General features: G+C 70.0%; 1 protein-coding gene across 1 annotated transcript in view; it reads left to right on the top strand.

The window, feature by feature from the left end:
* JKF63_00802 (uncharacterized protein) overlaps positions 1–20,029 on the top strand; it is a gene marked incomplete at both ends in the record, with an annotated part of 29,873 nt that extends 9,844 nt beyond the window's left edge. The window contains one exon of the mRNA XM_067896851.1: positions 8–20,029. Within this exon, the coding sequence (XP_067753008.1) occupies positions 8–20,029 (20,022 nt within the window). The remainder of the gene's footprint in view (positions 1–7) is intronic.
* Positions 20,030–20,890: the final 861 nt, after the last annotated feature.

The following is a 20,890-nucleotide window of genomic DNA, read 5'->3' as shown; positions in this document are numbered from 1 at the left end:
GTCGGAGACGGCTGCTGCGCGCGAGGAGCTGACCGACGGCGTGGCGCAGGCTCTTGCTGCGCTGGGCGCGGACGCGGCACCGGCCGAGAGTGCGAGCGCTGCAATCGCGCAGGCGGCAGCCGAGGCTGCAGAGCGCGAGCGTGCCCTCCGCGCGGACATCGCTGCGGCGGAGGAGCGGCTGGCTGCGGCGGATGCCGAGTGCCAGGAGCTGCGGGCGGAGCACGACGCCCGACTGCGTGACGCGGACAGGCGCCTGTCGGAGACGGCTGCTGCGCGCGAGGAGCTGACCGACGGCGTGGCGCAGGCTCTTGCTGCGCTGGGCGCGGACGCGGCACCGGCCGAGAGTGCGAGCGCTGCAATCGCGCAGGCGGCAGCCGAGGCTGCAGAGCGCGAGCGTGCCCTCCGCGCGGACATCGCTGCGGCGGAGGAGCGGCTGGCTGCGGCGGATGCCGAGTGCCAGGAGCTGCGGGCGGAGCACGACGCCCGACTGCGTGACGCGGACAGGCGCCTGTCGGAGACGGCTGCTGCGCGCGAGGAGCTGACCGACGGCGTGGCGCAGGCTCTTGCTGCGCTGGGCGCGGACGCGGCACCGGCCGAGAGTGCGAGCGCTGCGATCGCGCAGGCGGCAGCCGAGGCTGCAGAGCGCGAGCGTGCCCTCCGCGCGGACATCGCTGCGGCGGAGGCGCGGCTGGCTGCGGCGGATGCCGAGTGCCAGGAGCTGCGGGCGGAGCACGACGCCCGACTGCGTGACGCGGACAGGCGCCTGTCGGAGACGGCTGCTGCGCGCGAGGAGCTGACCGACGGCGTGGCGCAGGCTCTTGCTGCGCTGGGCGCGGACGCGGCACCGGCCGAGAGTGCGAGCGCTGCGATCGCGCAGGCGGCAGCCGAGGCCGCAGAGCGCGAGCGTGCCCTCCGCGCGGACATCGCTGCGGCGGAGGCGCGGCTGGCTGCGGCGGATGCCGAGTGCCAGGAGCTGCGGGCGGAGCACGACGCCCGACTGCGTGACGCGGACAGGCGCCTGTCGGAGACGGCTGCTGCGCGCGAGGAGCTGACCGACGGCGTGGCGCAGGCTCTTGCTGCGCTGGGCGCGGACGCGGCACCGGCCGAGAGTGCGAGCGCTGCAATCGCGCAGGCGGCAGCCGAGGCCGCAGAGCGCGAGCGTGCCCTCCGCGCGGACATCGCTGCGGCGGAGGCGCGGCTGGCTGCGGCGGATGCCGAGTGCCAGGAGCTGCGGGCGGAGCACGACGCCCGACTGCGTGACGCGGACAGGCGCCTGTCGGAGACGGCTGCTGCGCGCGAGGAGCTGACCGACGGCGTGGCGCAGGCTCTTGCTGCGCTGGGCGCGGACGCGGCACCGGCCGAGAGTGCGAGCGCTGCAATCGCGCAGGCGGCAGCCGAGGCCGCAGAGCGCGAGCGTGCCCTCCGCGCGGACATCGCTGCGGCGGAGGAGCGGCTGGCTGCGGCGGATGCCGAGTGCCAGGAGCTGCGGGCGGAGCACGACGCCCGACTGCGTGACGCGGACAGGCGCCTGTCGGAGACGGCTGCTGCGCGCGAGGAGCTGACCGACGGCGTGGCGCAGGCTCTTGCTGCGCTGGGCGCGGACGCGGCACCGGCCGAGAGTGCGAGCGCTGCAATCGCGCAGGCGGCAGCCGAGGCTGCAGAGCGCGAGCGTGCCCTCCGCGCGGACATCGCTGCGGCGGAGGAGCGGCTGGCTGCGGCGGATGCCGAGTGCCAGGAGCTGCGGGCGGAGCACGACGCCCGACTGCGTGACGCGGACAGGCGCCTGTCGGAGACGGCTGCTGCGCGCGAGGAGCTGACCGACGGCGTGGCGCAGGCTCTTGCTGCGCTGGGCGCGGACGCGGCACCGGCCGAGAGTGCGAGCGCTGCAATCGCGCAGGCGGCAGCCGAGGCTGCAGAGCGCGAGCGTGCCCTCCGCGCGGACATCGCTGCGGCGGAGGAGCGGCTGGCTGCGGCGGATGCCGAGTGCCAGGAGCTGCGGGCGGAGCACGACGCCCGACTGCGTGACGCGGACAGGCGCCTGTCGGAGACGGCTGCTGCGCGCGAGGAGCTGACCGACGGCGTGGCGCAGGCTCTTGCTGCGCTGGGCGCGGACGCGGCACCGGCCGAGAGTGCGAGCGCTGCGATCGCGCAGGCGGCAGCCGAGGCTGCAGAGCGCGAGCGTGCCCTCTGCGCGGACATGGCTGCGGCGGAGGAGCGGCTGGCTGCGGCGGAGGCCGAGTGCCAGGAGCTGCGGGCGGAGCACGACGCCCGACTGCGTGACGCGGACAGGCGCCTGTCGGAGACGGCTGCTGCGCGCGAGGAGCTGACCGACGGCGTGGCGCAGGCTCTTGCTGCGCTGGGCGCGGACGCGGCACCGGCCGAGAGTGCGAGCGCTGCAATCGCGCAGGCGGCAGCCGAGGCTGCAGAGCGCGAGCGTGCCCTCCGCGCGGACATCGCTGCGGCGGAGGCGCGGCTGGCTGCGGCGGATGCCGAGTGCCAGGAGCTGCGGGCGGAGCACGACGCCCGACTGCGTGACGCGGACAGGCGCCTGTCGGAGACGGCTGCTGCGCGCGAGGAGCTGACCGACGGCGTGGCGCAGGCTCTTGCTGCGCTGGGCGCGGACGCGGCACCGGCCGAGAGTGCGAGCGCTGCAATCGCGCAGGCGGCAGCCGAGGCTGCAGAGCGCGAGCGTGCCCTCCGCGCGGACATCGCTGCGGCGGAGGAGCGGCTGGCTGCGGCGGATGCCGAGTGCCAGGAGCTGCGGGCGGAGCACGACGCCCGACTGCGTGACGCGGACAGGCGCCTGTCGGAGACGGCTGCTGCGCGCGAGGAGCTGACCGACGGCGTGGCGCAGGCTCTTGCTGCGCTGGGCGCGGACGCGGCACCGGCCGAGAGTGCGAGCGCTGCAATCGCGCAGGCGGCAGCCGAGGCTGCAGAGCGCGAGCGTGCCCTCCGCGCGGACATCGCTGCGGCGGAGGAGCGGCTGGCTGCGGCGGATGCCGAGTGCCAGGAGCTGCGGGCGGAGCACGACGCCCGACTGCGTGACGCGGACAGGCGCCTGTCGGAGACGGCTGCTGCGCGCGAGGAGCTGACCGACGGCGTGGCGCAGGCTCTTGCTGCGCTGGGCGCGGACGCGGCACCGGCCGAGAGTGCGAGCGCTGCGATCGCGCAGGCGGCAGCCGAGGCTGCAGAGCGCGAGCGTGCCCTCCGCGCGGACATCGCTGCGGCGGAGGAGCGGCTGGCTGCGGCGGATGCCGAGTGCCAGGAGCTGCGGGCGGAGCACGACGCCCGACTGCGTGACGCGGACAGGCGCCTGTCGGAGACGGCTGCTGCGCGCGAGGAGCTGACCGACGGCGTGGCGCAGGCTCTTGCTGCGCTGGGCGCGGACGCGGCACCGGCCGAGAGTGCGAGCGCTGCGATCGCGCAGGCGGCAGCCGAGGCTGCAGAGCGCGAGCGTGCCCTCCGCGCGGACATCGCTGCGGCGGAGGAGCGGCTGGCTGCGGCGGATGCCGAGTGCCAGGAGCTGCGGGCGGAGCACGACGCCCGACTGCGTGACGCGGACAGGCGCCTGTCGGAGACGGCTGCTGCGCGCGAGGAGCTGACCGACGGCGTGGCGCAGGCTCTTGCTGCGCTGGGCGCGGACGCGGCACCGGCCGAGAGTGCGAGCGCTGCGATCGCGCAGGCGGCAGCCGAGGCTGCAGAGCGCGAGCGTGCCCTCCGCGCGGACATTGCTACGGCGGAGGAGCGGCTGGCTGCGGCGGAGGCCGAGTGCCAGGAGCTGCGGGCGGAGCACGACGCCCGACTGCGTGACGCGGACAGGCGCCTGTCGGAGACGGCTGCTGCGCGCGAGGAGCTGACCGACGGCGTGGCGCAGGCTCTTGCTGCGCTGGGCGCGGACGCGGCACCGGCCGAGAGTGCGAGCGCTGCAATCGCGCAGGCGGCAGCCGAGGCTGCAGAGCGCGAGCGTGCCCTCCGCGCGGACATCGCTGCGGCGGAGGAGCGGCTGGCTGCGGCGGATGCCGAGTGCCAGGAGCTGCGGGCGGAGCACGACGCCCGACTGCGTGACGCGGACAGGCGCCTGTCGGAGACGGCTGCTGCGCGCGAGGAGCTGACCGACGGCGTGGCGCAGGCTCTTGCTGCGCTGGGCGCGGACGCGGCACCGGCCGAGAGTGCGAGCGCTGCAATCGCGCAGGCGGCAGCCGAGGCTGCAGAGCGCGAGCGTGCCCTCCGCGCGGACATCGCTACGGCGGAGGAGCGGCTGGCTGCGGCGGATGCCGAGTGCCAGGAGCTGCGGGCGGAGCACGACGCCCGACTGCGTGACGCGGACAGGCGCCTGTCGGAGACGGCTGCTGCGCGCGAGGAGCTGACCGACGGCGTGGCGCAGGCTCTTGCTGCGCTGGGCGCGGACGCGGCACCGGCCGAGAGTGCGAGCACTGCGATCGTGCAGGCGGCAGCCGAGGCTGCAGAGCGCGAGCGTGCCCTCCGCGCGGACATCGCTGCGGCGGAGGCGCGGCTGGCTGCGGCGGATGCCGAGTGCCAGGAGCTGCGGGCGGAGCACGACGCCCGACTGCGTGACGCGGACAGGCGCCTGTCGGAGACGGCTGCTGCGCGCGAGGAGCTGACCGACGGCGTGGCGCAGGCTCTTGCTGCGCTGGGCGCGGACGCGGCACCGGCCGAGAGTGCGAGCGCTGCGATCGCGCTGGCGGCAGCCGAGGCCGTAGAGCGCGAGCGTGCCCTCCGCGCGGACATCGCTGCGGCGGAGGCGCGGCTGGCTGCGGCGGATGCCGAGTGCCAGGAGCTGCGGGCGGAGCACGACGCCCGACTGCGTGACGCGGACAGGCGCCTGTCGGAGACGGCTGCTGCGCGCGAGGAGCTGACCGACGGCGTGGCGCAGGCTCTTGCTGCGCTGGGCGCGGACGCGGCACCGGCCGAGAGTGCGAGCGCTGCAATCGCGCAGGCGGCAGCCGAGGCCGCAGAGCGCGAGCGTGCCCTCCGCGCGGACATCGCTGCGGCGGAGGCGCGGCTGGCTGCGGCGGATGCCGAGTGCCAGGAGCTGCGGGCGGAGCACGGCGCCCAACTGCGTGACGCGGACAGGCGCCTGTCGGAGACGGCTGCTGCGCGCGAGGAGCTGACCGACGGCGTGGCGCAGGCTCTTGCTGCGCTGGGCGCGGACGCGGCACCGGCCGAGAGTGCGAGCGCTGCAATCGCGCAGGCGGCAGCCGAGGCTGCAGAGCGCGAGCGTGCCCTCCGCGCGGACATCGCTGCGGCGGAGGAGCGGCTGGCTGCGGCGGATGCCGAGTGCCAGGAGCTGCGGGCGGAGCACGACGCCCGACTGCGTGACGCGGACAGGCGCCTGTCGGAGACGGCTGCTGCGCGCGAGGAGCTGACCGACGGCGTGGCGCAGGCTCTTGCTGCGCTGGGCGCGGACGCGGCACCGGCCGAGAGTGCGAGCGCTGCAATCGCGCAGGCGGCAGCCGAGGCTGCAGAGCGCGAGCGTGCCCTCCGCGCGGACATCGCTGCGGCGGAGGAGCGGCTGGCTGCGGCGGATGCCGAGTGCCAGGAGCTGCGGGCGGAGCACGACGCCCGACTGCGTGACGCGGACAGGCGCCTGTCGGAGACGGCTGCTGCGCGCGAGGAGCTGACCGACGGCGTGGCGCAGGCTCTTGCTGCGCTGGGCGCGGACGCGGCACCGGCCGAGAGTGCGAGCGCTGCAATCGCGCAGGCGGCAGCCGAGGCTGCAGAGCGCGAGCGTGCCCTCCGCGCGGACATCGCTGCGGCGGAGGAGCGGCTGGCTGCGGCGGATGCCGAGTGCCAGGAGCTGCGGGCGGAGCACGACGCCCGACTGCGTGACGCGGACAGGCGCCTGTCGGAGACGGCTGCTGCGCGCGAGGAGCTGACCGACGGCGTGGCGCAGGCTCTTGCTGCGCTGGGCGCGGACGCGGCACCGGCCGAGAGTGCGAGCGCTGCAATCGCGCAGGCGGCAGCCGAGGCCGCAGAGCGCGAGCGTGCCCTCCGCGCGGACATTGCTACGGCGGAGGAGCGGCTGGCTGCGGCGGAGGCCGAGTGCCAGGAGCTGCGGGCGGAGCACGACGCCCGACTGCGTGACGCGGACAGGCGCCTGTCGGAGACGGCTGCTGCGCGCGAGGAGCTGACCGACGGCGTGGCGCAGGCTCTTGCTGCGCTGGGCGCGGACGCGGCACCGGCCGAGAGTGCGAGCGCTGCAATCGCGCAGGCGGCAGCCGAGGCTGCAGAGCGCGAGCGTGCCCTCCGCGCGGACATCGCTGCGGCGGAGGCGCGGCTGGCTGCGGCGGATGCCGAGTGCCAGGAGCTGCGGGCGGAGCACGACGCCCGACTGCGTGACGCGGACAGGCGCCTGTCGGAGACGGCTGCTGCGCGCGAGGAGCTGACCGACGGCGTGGCGCAGGCTCTTGCTGCGCTGGGCGCGGACGCGGCACCGGCCGAGAGTGCGAGCGCTGCAATCGCGCAGGCGGCAGCCGAGGCCGCAGAGCGCGAGCGTGCCCTCCGCGCGGACATCGCTGCGGCGGAGGCGCGGCTGGCTGCGGCGGATGCCGAGTGCCAGGAGCTGCGGGCGGAGCACGGCGCCCAACTGCGTGACGCGGACAGGCGCCTGTCGGAGACGGCTGCTGCGCGCGAGGAGCTGACCGACGGCGTGGCGCAGGCTCTTGCTGCGCTGGGCGCGGACGCGGCACCGGCCGAGAGTGCGAGCGCTGCAATCGCGCAGGCGGCAGCCGAGGCTGCAGAGCGCGAGCGTGCCCTCCGCGCGGACATCGCTGCGGCGGAGGAGCGGCTGGCTGCGGCGGATGCCGAGTGCCAGGAGCTGCGGGCGGAGCACGACGCCCGACTGCGTGACGCGGACAGGCGCCTGTCGGAGACGGCTGCTGCGCGCGAGGAGCTGACCGACGGCGTGGCGCAGGCTCTTGCTGCGCTGGGCGCGGACGCGGCACCGGCCGAGAGTGCGAGCGCTGCAATCGCGCAGGCGGCAGCCGAGGCTGCAGAGCGCGAGCGTGCCCTCCGCGCGGACATCGCTGCGGCGGAGGAGCGGCTGGCTGCGGCGGATGCCGAGTGCCAGGAGCTGCGGGCGGAGCACGACGCCCGACTGCGTGACGCGGACAGGCGCCTGTCGGAGACGGCTGCTGCGCGCGAGGAGCTGACCGACGGCGTGGCGCAGGCTCTTGCTGCGCTGGGCGCGGACGCGGCACCGGCCGAGAGTGCGAGCGCTGCGATCGCGCAGGCGGCAGCCGAGGCTGCAGAGCGCGAGCGTGCCCTCCGCGCGGACATCGCTGCGGCGGAGGAGCGGCTGGCTGCGGCGGATGCCGAGTGCCAGGAGCTGCGGGCGGAGCACGACGCCCGACTGCGTGACGCGGACAGGCGCCTGTCGGAGACGGCTGCTGCGCGCGAGGAGCTGACCGACGGCGTGGCGCAGGCTCTTGCTGCGCTGGGCGCGGACGCGGCACCGGCCGAGAGTGCGAGCGCTGCGATCGCGCAGGCGGCAGCCGAGGCTGCAGAGCGCGAGCGTGCCCTCCGCGCGGACATCGCTGCGGCGGAGGAGCGGCTGGCTGCGGCGGATGCCGAGCGCCAGGAGCTGCGGGCGGAGCACGACGCCCGACTGCGTGACGCGGACAGGCGCCTGTCGGAGACGGCTGCTGCGCGCGAGGAGCTGACCGACGGCGTGGCGCAGGCTCTTGCTGCGCTGGGCGCGGACGCGGCACCGGCCGAGAGTGCGAGCGCTGCGATCGTGCAGGCGGCAGCCGAGGCTGCAGAGCGCGAGCGTGCCCTCCGCGCGGACATTGCTACGGCGGAGGAGCGGCTGGCTGCGGCGGAGGCCGAGTGCCAGGAGCTGCGGGCGGAGCACGGCGCCCAACTGCGTGACGCGGACAGGCGCCTGTCGGAGACGGCTGCTGCGCGCGAGGAGCTGACCGACGGCGTGGCGCAGGCTCTTGCTGCGCTGGGCGCGGACGCGGCACCGGCCGAGAGTGCGAGCGCTGCAATCGCGCAGGCGGCAGCCGAGGCCGCAGAGCGCGAGCGTGCCCTCCGCGCGGACATCGCTGCGGCGGAGGCGCGGCTGGCTGCGGCGGACGCCGAGTGCCAGGAGCTGCGGGCGGAGCACGGCGCCCAACTGCGTGACGCGGACAGGCGCCTGTCGGAGACGGCTGCTGCGCGCGAGGAGCTGACCGACGGCGTGGCGCAGGCTCTTGCTGCGCTGGGCGCGGACGCGGCACCGGCCGAGAGTGCGAGCGCTGCAATCGCGCAGGCGGCAGCCGAGGCCGCAGAGCGCGAGCGTGCCCTCCGCGCGGACATTGCTACGGCGGAGGAGCGGCTGGCTGCGGCGGAGGCCGAGTGCCAGGAGCTGCGGGCGGAGCACGACGCCCGACTGCGTGACGCGGACAGGCGCCTGTCGGAGACGGCTGCTGCGCGCGAGGAGCTGACCGACGGCGTGGCGCAGGCTCTTGCTGCGCTGGGCGCGGACGCGGCACCGGCCGAGAGTGCGAGCGCTGCAATCGCGCAGGCGGCAGCCGAGGCCGCAGAGCGCGAGCGTGCCCTCCGCGCGGACATCGCTGCGGCGGAGGAGCGGCTGGCTGCGGCGGATGCCGAGTGCCAGGAGCTGCGGGCGGAGCACGACGCCCGACTGCGTGACGCGGACAGGCGCCTGTCGGAGACGGCTGCTGCGCGCGAGGAGCTGACCGACGGCGTGGCGCAGGCTCTTGCTGCGCTGGGCGCGGACGCGGCACCGGCCGAGAGTGCGAGCGCTGCAATCGCGCAGGCGGCAGCCGAGGCCGCAGAGCGCGAGCGTGCCCTCCGCGCGGACATCGCTGCGGCGGAGGAGCGGCTGGCTGCGGCGGATGCCGAGTGCCAGGAGCTGCGGGCGGAGCACGACGCCCGACTGCGTGACGCGGACAGGCGCCTGTCGGAGACGGCTGCTGCGCGCGAGGAGCTGACCGACGGCGTGGCGCAGGCTCTTGCTGCGCTGGGCGCGGACGCGGCACCGGCCGAGAGTGCGAGCACTGCGATCGTGCAGGCGGCAGCCGAGGCTGTAGAGCGCGAGCGTGCCCTCCGCGCGGACATTGCTACGGCGGAGGAGCGGCTGGCTGCGGCGGATGCCGAGTGCCAGGAGCTGCGGGCGGAGCACGACGCCCGACTGCGTGACGCGGACAGGCGCCTGTCGGAGACGGCTGCTGCGCGCGAGGAGCTGACCGACGGCGTGGCGCAGGCTCTTGCTGCGCTGGGCGCGGACGCGGCACCGGCCGAGAGTGCGAGCGCTGCAATCGCGCAGGCGGCAGCCGAGGCTGCAGAGCGCGAGCGTGCCCTCCGCGCGGACATCGCTGCGGCGGAGGAGCGGCTGGCTGCGGCGGATGCCGAGTGCCAGGAGCTGCGGGCGGAGCACGACGCCCGACTGCGTGACGCGGACAGGCGCCTGTCGGAGACGGCTGCTGCGCGCGAGGAGCTGACCGACGGCGTGGCGCAGGCTCTTGCTGCGCTGGGCGCGGACGCGGCACCGGCCGAGAGTGCGAGCGCTGCAATCGCGCAGGCGGCAGCCGAGGCTGCAGAGCGCGAGCGTGCCCTCCGCGCGGACATCGCTGCGGCGGAGGAGCGGCTGGCTGCGGCGGATGCCGAGTGCCAGGAGCTGCGGGCGGAGCACGACGCCCGACTGCGTGACGCGGACAGGCGCCTGTCGGAGACGGCTGCTGCGCGCGAGGAGCTGACCGACGGCGTGGCGCAGGCTCTTGCTGCGCTGGGCGCGGACGCGGCACCGGCCGAGAGTGCGAGCGCTGCAATCGCGCAGGCGGCAGCCGAGGCTGCAGAGCGCGAGCGTGCCCTCCGCGCGGACATCGCTACGGCGGAGGAGCGGCTGGCTGCGGCGGAGGCCGAGTGCCAGGAGCTGCGGGCGGAGCACGACGCCCGACTGCGTGACGCGGACAGGCGCCTGTCGGAGACGGCTGCTGCGCGCGAGGAGCTGACCGACGGCGTGGCGCAGGCTCTTGCTGCGCTGGGCGCGGACGCGGCACCGGCCGAGAGTGCGAGCGCTGCAATCGCGCAGGCGGCAGCCGAGGCTGCAGAGCGCGAGCGTGCCCTCCGCGCGGACATCGCTGCGGCGGAGGAGCGGCTGGCTGCGGCGGATGCCGAGTGCCAGGAGCTGCGGGCGGAGCACGACGCCCGACTGCGTGACGCGGACAGGCGCCTGTCGGAGACGGCTGCTGCGCGCGAGGAGCTGACCGACGGCGTGGCGCAGGCTCTTGCTGCGCTGGGCGCGGACGCGGCACCGGCCGAGAGTGCGAGCGCTGCAATCGCGCAGGCGGCAGCCGAGGCTGCAGAGCGCGAGCGTGCCCTCCGCGCGGACATCGCTGCGGCGGAGGAGCGGCTGGCTGCGGCGGATGCCGAGTGCCAGGAGCTGCGGGCGGAGCACGACGCCCGACTGCGTGACGCGGACAGGCGCCTGTCGGAGACGGCTGCTGCGCGCGAGGAGCTGACCGACGGCGTGGCGCAGGCTCTTGCTGCGCTGGGCGCGGACGCGGCACCGGCCGAGAGTGCGAGCGCTGCAATCGCGCAGGCGGCAGCCGAGGCTGCAGAGCGCGAGCGTGCCCTCCGCGCGGACATCGCTACGGCGGAGGAGCGGCTGGCTGCGGCGGATGCCGAGTGCCAGGAGCTGCGGGCGGAGCACGACGCCCGACTGCGTGACGCGGACAGGCGCCTGTCGGAGACGGCTGCTGCGCGCGAGGAGCTGACCGACGGCGTGGCGCAGGCTCTTGCTGCGCTGGGCGCGGACGCGGCACCGGCCGAGAGTGCGAGCACTGCGATCGTGCAGGCGGCAGCCGAGGCTGTAGAGCGCGAACGTGCCCTCCGCGCGGACATTGCTACGGCGGAGGAGCGGCTGGCTGCGGCGGATGCCGAGTGCCAGGAGCTGCGGGCGGAGCACGACGCCCGACTGCGTGACGCGGACAGGCGCCTGTCGGAGACGGCTGCTGCGCGCGAGGAGCTGACCGACGGCGTGGCGCAGGCTCTTGCTGCGCTGGGCGCGGACGCGGCACCGGCCGAGAGTGCGAGCGCTGCAATCGCGCAGGCGGCAGCCGAGGCTGCAGAGCGCGAGCGTGCCCTCCGCGCGGACATTGCTACGGCGGAGGAGCGGCTGGCTGCGGCGGAGGCCGAGTGCCAGGAGCTGCGGGCGGAGCACGACGCCCGACTGCGTGACGCGGACAGGCGCCTGTCGGAGACGGCTGCTGCGCGCGAGGAGCTGACCGACGGCGTGGCGCAGGCTCTTGCTGCGCTGGGCGCGGACGCGGCACCGGCCGAGAGTGCGAGCGCTGCAATCGCGCAGGCGGCAGCCGAGGCTGCAGAGCGCGAGCGTGCCCTCCGCGCGGACATCGCTGCGGCGGAGGAGCGGCTGGCTGCGGCGGATGCCGAGTGCCAGGAGCTGCGGGCGGAGCACGACGCCCGACTGCGTGACGCGGACAGGCGCCTGTCGGAGACGGCTGCTGCGCGCGAGGAGCTGACCGACGGCGTGGCGCAGGCTCTTGCTGCGCTGGGCGCGGACGCGGCACCGGCCGAGAGTGCGAGCGCTGCAATCGCGCAGGCGGCAGCCGAGGCTGCAGAGCGCGAGCGTGCCCTCCGCGCGGACATCGCTGCGGCGGAGGAGCGGCTGGCTGCGGCGGATGCCGAGTGCCAGGAGCTGCGGGCGGAGCACGACGCCCGACTGCGTGACGCGGACAGGCGCCTGTCGGAGACGGCTGCTGCGCGCGAGGAGCTGACCGACGGCGTGGCGCAGGCTCTTGCTGCGCTGGGCGCGGACGCGGCACCGGCCGAGAGTGCGAGCGCTGCAATCGCGCAGGCGGCAGCCGAGGCTGCAGAGCGCGAGCGTGCCCTCCGCGCGGACATCGCTGCGGCGGAGGAGCGGCTGGCTGCGGCGGATGCCGAGTGCCAGGAGCTGCGGGCGGAGCACGACGCCCGACTGCGTGACGCGGACAGGCGCCTGTCGGAGACGGCTGCTGCGCGCGAGGAGCTGACCGACGGCGTGGCGCAGGCTCTTGCTGCGCTGGGCGCGGACGCGGCACCGGCCGAGAGTGCGAGCGCTGCGATCGCGCAGGCGGCAGCCGAGGCTGCAGAGCGCGAGCGTGCCCTCCGCGCGGACATCGCTGCGGCGGAGGAGCGGCTGGCTGCGGCGGATGCCGAGCGCCAGGAGCTGCGGGCGGAGCACGACGCCCGACTGCGTGACGCGGACAGGCGCCTGTCGGAGACGGCTGCTGCGCGCGAGGAGCTGACCGACGGCGTGGCGCAGGCTCTTGCTGCGCTGGGCGCGGACGCGGCACCGGCCGAGAGTGCGAGCGCTGCAATCGCGCAGGCGGCAGCCGAGGCCGCAGAGCGCGAGCGTGCCCTCCGCGCGGACATCGCTGCGGCGGAGGCGCGGCTGGCTGCGGCGGATGCCGAGTGCCAGGAGCTGCGGGCGGAGCACGGCGCCCGACTGCGTGACGCGGACAGGCGCCTGTCGGAGACGGCTGCTGCGCGCGAGGAGCTGACCGACGGCGTGGCGCAGGCTCTTGCTGCGCTGGGCGCGGACGCGGCACCGGCCGAGAGTGCGAGCGCTGCAATCGCGCAGGCGGCAGCCGAGGCTGCAGAGCGCGAGCGTGCCCTCCGCGCGGACATCGCTGCGGCGGAGGAGCGGCTGGCTGCGGCGGATGCCGAGTGCCAGGAGCTGCGGGCGGAGCACGACGCCCGACTGCGTGACGCGGACAGGCGCCTGTCGGAGACGGCTGCTGCGCGCGAGGAGCTGACCGACGGCGTGGCGCAGGCTCTTGCTGCGCTGGGCGCGGACGCGGCACCGGCCGAGAGTGCGAGCGCTGCAATCGCGCAGGCGGCAGCCGAGGCTGCAGAGCGCGAGCGTGCCCTCCGCGCGGACATCGCTGCGGCGGAGGAGCGGCTGGCTGCGGCGGATGCCGAGTGCCAGGAGCTGCGGGCGGAGCACGACGCCCGACTGCGTGACGCGGACAGGCGCCTGTCGGAGACGGCTGCTGCGCGCGAGGAGCTGACCGACGGCGTGGCGCAGGCTCTTGCTGCGCTGGGCGCGGACGCGGCACCGGCCGAGAGTGCGAGCGCTGCGATCGCGCAGGCGGCAGCCGAGGCTGCAGAGCGCGAGCGTGCCCTCCGCGCGGACATCGCTGCGGCGGAGGAGCGGCTGGCTGCGGCGGATGCCGAGTGCCAGGAGCTGCGGGCGGAGCACGACGCCCGACTGCGTGACGCGGACAGGCGCCTGTCGGAGACGGCTGCTGCGCGCGAGGAGCTGACCGACGGCGTGGCGCAGGCTCTTGCTGCGCTGGGCGCGGACGCGGCACCGGCCGAGAGTGCGAGCGCTGCGATCGCGCAGGCGGCAGCCGAGGCTGCAGAGCGCGAGCGTGCCCTCCGCGCGGACATTGCTACGGCGGAGGAGCGGCTGGCTGCGGCGGAGGCCGAGTGCCAGGAGCTGCGGGCGGAGCACGACGCCCGACTGCGTGACGCGGACAGGCGCCTGTCGGAGACGGCTGCTGCGCGCGAGGAGCTGACCGACGGCGTGGCGCAGGCTCTTGCTGCGCTGGGCGCGGACGCGGCACCGGCCGAGAGTGCGAGCGCTGCAATCGCGCAGGCGGCAGCCGAGGCTGCAGAGCGCGAGCGTGCCCTCCGCGCGGACATCGCTACGGCGGAGGAGCGGCTGGCTGCGGCGGATGCCGAGTGCCAGGAGCTGCGGGCGGAGCACGACGCCCGACTGCGTGACGCGGACAGGCGCCTGTCGGAGACGGCTGCTGCGCGCGAGGAGCTGACCGACGGCGTGGCGCAGGCTCTTGCTGCGCTGGGCGCGGACGCGGCACCGGCCGAGAGTGCGAGCGCTGCAATCGCGCAGGCGGCAGCCGAGGCTGCAGAGCGCGAGCGTGCCCTCCGCGCGGACATCGCTGCGGCTGGGGAGTGTCTACAGGCCCTCGCAGCACGCTTAGAGAAGGAGAAGTCAGAAGCTGAAGAGGTACTGGCGGAGCACCGATCTTCGGATGCCTCTTCGAGGAGGGAAGCGGCGCTTGGTGCGCAGCGTTTGGCGTTGAAAGAAATCGAGTTGGAGGAGGCCGAGAGTCGCTATAGATGTGGACTGACTTGGGGTTTTTTTTATCCTTTTGACAGGAAAAAAGGGATGTGTTATGCGGTATTGAGGGAGTTGGGGCTCGCAGCGGGAACTGGAGCCACGGATCCTCTCACTGAGCTGAGGGCTGAGCTGGAGGAGCTGAAGCTGTGGCGTGCTGCCGCTTTAGACGCCGCTCAGGAGATACGTTGGCATGAGGATACGAATGTGCGAGTGGCTTTGGAAAAGTTGAGCACGCTTTTGCGGAGAAGCAAAGGTGACGAGGTTTCCGATGAGCAGAATAAAGCATCGCTTGCTTTCCTCGCGGAGACTCTCCGAAGCGGCTGTGACGCGCTACTGTCTCTCGGCTGCGATGCGGTAGCTCGGGAGGAATCACAATCTTCATTGATGTCGTTGCTGAGGGAATGCGATACCTCGGTAAGGGAGAGCTGGGCGACTTTGCAGAGGGCGCTACCCCGCGGTGAGGGTGTGGGGAACGAGTTAGATATTCCCTCGCAGTCTGCTCTGCCGATGGAGTGGGGTCTGCGTGTTGCGTGCCGCGGGCTGGCAGCCACGGCTTCAGAATCCGTACACTGGCAGAGGGAGCTAGTGGACATTCTGAAGGCGACGTACCGTACTCTGTCGGCCGTGGACGAAGACAGGGGCTTGCACAATACCCCTATGAGCAGCTGCGAGCCCGCGTCGTTTTCGGAGTACAGCCAGTCGCCACGACTCGCCGCTCAAGTATGCGGGAAGCTTTTGCAGTTGCGGCAGGCTCTCTCTTCAGAGGCGGACTTGGCTGCCGTGTCACAGCAACGAAGTGATCTCATTCGAGCGATTGTTGCGTGCTGCGGGGCGTTGCGGTGCGCCGTTCCGGTTAACGCCACCACCCGGGCCGGCGCTCTACCAAACACAGACACGCTCGTGACGTACGAGGAGGCAGAAGGTGCCCTCAGAAACGTTACGGCACTTATATGCACTGTCTTGCAGGGTTACGTCCAAGCCGTTGAGCGTGCGTTGGATGTACTAACCCCACTTGCGAAGGTCGCGACTGATGTGGCACCGACCGAGTTTTCTCCTGAATTGTTGGCAGTTGTTACAGAGGGTGTGCGCGCCCGCGTGGAGCAGATGGAGCGGAGTCAGTTCCAGAGGCTGCAAGAGCGAAAATGGGAAGAAGAGGAGGCTGTGAGGATACAAAACTCATTGCAGGGTCAGTTGGGTGTGGCGCGCGAACGCTTTGAAGCAGCGGAGCTGGCGCTTATAGACGAGCAACAAAAGAGATCGATGCTTGATGCGAACATGGCTCTTCTGCAGGAGCGCTGGGACACAGTCGCGAAACTGTTTGGCAGGTTTGCTGAGGACGTCGGTGCCATCGTGACGCTGCAGCGCGACCCCAGGCCACAACATTTGAGGATGGCAGAGGTACTTGCGCTTGTGCGACAAGCCATCTCACTAGAGGACTTCAGGGAAGCCAAGGAAGCGCTTCAAGAGCATTTTTCTTGCATCTTAGATGCTTGTGGGTGGGTTGCCGCTGAACATCGCTCTGGTGAAGCGACAATAGCCCGTATGACGCAAGAGAGCGACGAATTGCGTGCTGCTGTGAAGGCCGGCGAGCAGAATCAAGAGAAGATAAAGGCGCAGTTGCAGGAGTTTCAAAAGTCGATTGCGACAATTGAGGCGGCGCATGAAGCGCGTAGAGAGTCCGCGGCGCGCGCACAACTTGTCGCTGATCGTGCACACGAGGAGGCCCTCGATGCCGGCGCCCGTGAACGGGCGGCGTTGGAGTCCCGCCTAAAGAGTGCAACGGAGGAGGTTGCACGACTGGAAGAGAAGCTGACACTTGCGCGAGCAGATATGAGCGCCACCCAGGATCGACTCGACAAGGCGGAGGAGCGCGAGGCATCCCAAGCCGCTGATGTCAGTGCGTGCCTTAAGGCGTTGGGTCAGTTGCAGTCATTGGAGGAGGTGGTGGATCTGGTCGCAGCTTACCGTCTCGATCACGAAAAGAAGTCTCTAGAGGTCAGGGAAGGGTGTTGGCGCCGCGAGCTAGTGCAGGATTGGGCCTTGACGATGGTCCCCAGCGCTACAGAGGTGCATCTGCTTCATGCTGTAGTGGCAGGAGTCTCCCGTCTGCTGCCGGGTACCGCTCTTGTTGATCTTCCGGCGCAGGTCTCACGACTGAGTCGCGAGCTTGCAGAAGCAGAGCGCTTGCTTGGGGCAGCGGTGTCGGCCCCCTGCACCGAGGGAGCTACCCGTGAGGCACTTCTCAGTGCTGTGGAGAAAGCCTTCCAGCTGCACCTTGCGGTGCTACCAGAGAGCTCGCCAGATGCTGCTGTGTCGCATGGAATGGCATCGTCTACAGAAGTCCACCCTGGTGCCATTGGAACAGGTGCGGTATCTCCTCCTTGTGTGGGCTGGGGTTCAGCACCCAGCAAGCTTGTAGGGGCTGTGTCTGCTATGATAGAGGAACGCCAAGATCTTCACCTTGCTGCCAGTGACGCCTGGCGCACAAGTGAACGGTGGTACCGCGGGGTAGCGCGTGTGGCACAGACGCTGCGTAATGCTTTGGCTGCTGCCGGCGTTGATGTACCGTCTACTGATGATCACAGCTTAATGGCGGCTCACCCTTCCGCTGTTTCACCGGATTCACAACTGTCGATGCTGGACTACCTCGAATTCACCGCTCAGCATCTGTCTGAGTACACAGTGGACAGTGCTCGAGTCTTCCAGAAGTTGCGTGAGTGTTTGCAGGATTGTCTATCGAGTACCGAATCCTGCATACCCACTCTCGTCTCCGCCGTGGTGGCGGAGTTGGAAAAGCTTCGTGTGGCATCTCGCTCGGCATCGGAAAAGATTGAGTGCCATGACAAAGAGCTCGCTGATCTCCGTACACTTCTGCATGAAGCCTCAGTTGCCTTACCAGATTCCGCGCCTTTCCTTTCCACGCACTCTCTGAACCTCGTAGAAAGATGCAAGTCGTACACGAAAGAGTGTGCGAGGCTGACTTCACTTGAGAGCGAGTTGACCGGCATCTTTTCCACCCCATCGGTGCAGAGCTCGTGGGGACGCGCGTCCTTGTCGTTGGGGGAGCTCGCCTTTGAGGTTCAGCGAGAATGGGCGAAGCTGCGAGAAGTGGTGGTGCCAAAACTCCAGAGGCAAGTTGACACACTGGGGCTAGAGGTGCTCTTTGCGGAAGAACGCGCTGCGCGTGCCATTTTGTCGTCGGGGGAGCTTACTGGTCGTCTCCGTTCTATTTATTATTCACAGCAGCATGACCTGCGGTGCCTGGCGACAGAGGAGGCCGCCCGCGCAGAGGCCGCCAAGAGGCAGTGTGCGCAAACATCAGCCGAGCACTGCACCTTCCTCACTGCACACGAGTCATTGGTCACTGCTGCCCTTGACTTGGTGTCTGTGCAGGAGGAGTGTCGTAGATCGCTCGGCGAGGGTGAGGTGTTAGATGTCGATGATCCAACGTGCTTCTCATCAAAGGCAGTGCAAATTTTGAAGCAGGAAGCTGTTCTTGTCCCCCGCCTTCTTCAGGCTCACGGGTCCTTGGCCGTGACGTGCGCTGAACTGCGTAGCGACCTGAACTCTGTTCAGGTAGCTCATAAGTTAGCACTTGAAAGCGGACAGACAGAGCTCGACATTTCGCGAGGCAGGGCGACGGAGCTGGAAGGTCAGCTAGAGCATGTCTGGGATGCTCTCAAGTCCCTCAGCTCTGTTCTCCTCCCCGATGGTCAATTTTTGCTGTGGGACGTGTCATGCTTGCCCCATCTGGTGGAGGCGTCAGCGCAGCTCGCGCGCACTGCCGCCGCAGACGCCGCGGCCCGACGCCGCTTGGAGAAAAATGTTAGCGACACCTCCGCCGCGGTTGCAGAGCTTCAGAGTCAGTGCAACGCTGCCGAACACAACTTGAAAGCTCTTCGTGAGACGCTTCGGCACTATGAGCTACACGAGGCAGACGAGATTGGGACGCTGAAATGTGCGGTCAAAATGGCAGTGGAGGCGTACTCTGACATGGCGAAGGAGTTGTGTTTATCCGTTGACTCGGCTCAGTTACCAGTGTTTGATGCCGCGGCTGTAAGTAGAGAGCAGTGGGCCGCTGCAGTGCAGGCTGTGCGAGCGAAGGTCGAGGAGGCTGCGCGACTGAGGAGCGACGCACAGGGGATTGGCGCAGAGGTGAGGATCCTACAGTGCCGCATGGACGCTTTGACGGTCGCGGGGCAAGAGGCCGAGTCCCGAGAAGGCAGGTTGCTGCAGCGCGCCAACGCCTTGCTGCTGTCCTCCGTGTCGTTGAAGGCGGCTGTAATCGAACTGATGCCCTCGCACCAACTCGAGCTTCAATCGCTCGAAGACGTTGCACTTGCCATGCATGCTGCTGTCCAGCTTTTAGTGAGGCAGCAAGATGGCGATGATGGAATCCTTGCTCGTGGCAAGGTGCTCCACAGAGAGGTCGAAAGCCTTGAGGGCAGGTTGCACGACGTAGTGCAGGAGCGGGACATGGAAAGGTTTCGCCTGGCTTCGCTAGAGAAGTCTCATGACATGTTGCAGCGGAAAATCGTACAGCTAGAGCAACATGTCAGCGACACCTTTTTAGCCCTAGAGCGCCGTGCAGCAGCCGTGCTGGGGCCGGCAGAGCTGCTGCGGTTGAACAGGAGTACCCCGATGGACTGCTTGGACGGAGTCGTATACCTTGCGGATGTACTCGCCTCCACGGCAGAAGAAGGCAACGCTGCCAAGCTGCAGTTGGCTGCCCGGGGGGCTGGAATGTGTAGGGATGAGGAGGCTCGCCTCCAGACCTCCACACCATTGTCGACGCTATGGCAGGCGTTCCGCACAATCCTCCTTCCTCAGCTGGTAGGCGAGCCCGCAGGCTGCCACAGTGGTCTGGGGTCAGTGGTTGCTTCACTTGACAGTGTTGAGTTTCTCTCAAGCGAAGCGGGGGTGAAGCAGGCGGTCCAGGTGATCGTTGAAGCTGCCGACTGTGTGCGCCGCACACACAAGGAGCTGCAAGAGGTGTTCGCCTCTCTACGCGGCCACTTTGGCGGGGATGCCCCAACTACGCTCACGGATGCTAGCGACATGCTGCCCGCGCTGACACCTGTGCTTCACAGCAACGAGACAGCATCACCGCGCTTCAACGAAACTGTGAAGGCAATACTTCATCTTGTCAACACTCTAGTAAATTCCAAGTGCACCTCCGTGAAGGACTTTTTGAATGGTGTCGTCGTCGATGTGCTGCAGGACGTGTCGGGGTGTGCCCGGGTGTCGTTTTCGGCTCTTCGCTCCGGCGCCTTTGCGGAGTGGCTTCACAACTTGCTGGATAGTCTGCGTACATTGCGGGATAGCAGCAATCGACACCGCGATAGGGTTCAGCGCCTCCCCGCCTTTATGGACGCTTTGGTGGAAGCTATTCACAGCCATGGGGGTCGAGTAGACGTCACATCCTCTGGCGCTACCTGCGCGTCCACCACAGCGGACCTGACACTGTCGTACCAAAACGACCATCTCGTGGCACTCGAGGACTCGCAGGCACGGGAGCAAGCGGCAATTCTAGACGGTCTACAGGCGCTACTGAAGCAGCAAGAGGACCACGTTCGCGCTCTGACAACCGAATGGCAAGATGTGATGACTCGCTATCACCAGCTGTCACAGGAGCAGGTCGCTGCGGAGGAGACGGTCATGGAGCTGCGCCGCCGTGTGCAGTTCAAGGTGCAAGAGGATCACAAGCTTGAGGCGAGTCTTCGCGAGCTCGACAGCCACCTCGATCAACAGGCCAGCGAGCTCGCCGTGAAATACCGCGCTGATCAGGATATCATTCGGCACCGCTTCAGCACGTTGCGACATCGAATTCATGCAACAGTGCGTCCCTCGGTACCGCGGTCGGCGTCTATGTCGTCGCGCCCGTCGCATTGCGCCGCTTCCATTTCGGAAAGCTAGCCCCCCCCCCCTCCCCCTCCCCCCACCCTGCAGGGAGGGGGGGGGGCTTCGTTCTTACCGTGTCTTTGCTCGTCAGATGGGGTAACCAGGCGTCCCGAGTGCAGTCGGTGCCCCATGGATGAAAATACATCGAGACTCTTTTGCTTTCTTTTTCTCGTGATGGGCAGCTCCCTCCCCCTCTTTGGCCTATTCTGCCTCTGCCCGGGGCAGTGTTTTTCCCTAGCACAAAAGTGGAACAAGAGAACAAAGAGCATCCAGGATGCCGAGGCGTCCAACTGCGAGGGGTCATCTTCAAGTGACGTACCTCTCTCATGGCCTCGTTCCTCCAAGTCTTCCCCCATTCACGCCTAGTGGAGGGTAGACCGTGAGAGTTCATCAAAAGCATCCTGCAAGGAGCGCTCTCCGCGAAGGTGTAGGCTCGGCTTCATCGTGCCATGAGCGTGTGTCAGGGAGGGGGTAATGAATTTCATCCATCGTATCTGTCATCGATGTTTGTTCATTTCTTACTATATACTTCTCCCCTCATCTTCCTCGCGACTCCCCCCTCCATCCCCCCCCTCCCTCCCGACACACGCCCGTCCACACACACACACTAAACGCGCACAACACTCAAAAAGCAGCGATAGCCAAATTTATTTTGAGTTTGACAACCCCCCCACTCTTTTCTTCTTCGATTATTTCATTCCTGCTCAGTTGAAACCCTGAGCGCACTCAAAGCATACCAGCCTTTGCGTCGACATTGTTTGCGTGACTACACTGAGGTCTAACGCGTCTCAATTGCCCGTTGCGTAGACGTCTAATAGACACGCTGCGCGAGGCGCTGTCTTGATTGCATGCTGTAGGTCACTGCCGCACCAGAGT

Source organism: Porcisia hertigi, chromosome 36, assembly GCF_017918235.1.
Source record: "Porcisia hertigi strain C119 chromosome 36, whole genome shotgun sequence".
Lineage (NCBI taxonomy): Eukaryota > Euglenozoa > Kinetoplastea > Trypanosomatida > Trypanosomatidae > Porcisia > Porcisia hertigi.
The sequence above is the reverse complement of the archived record's forward strand: the minus strand, read 5'-3'. Positions and strand labels throughout refer to the sequence as shown.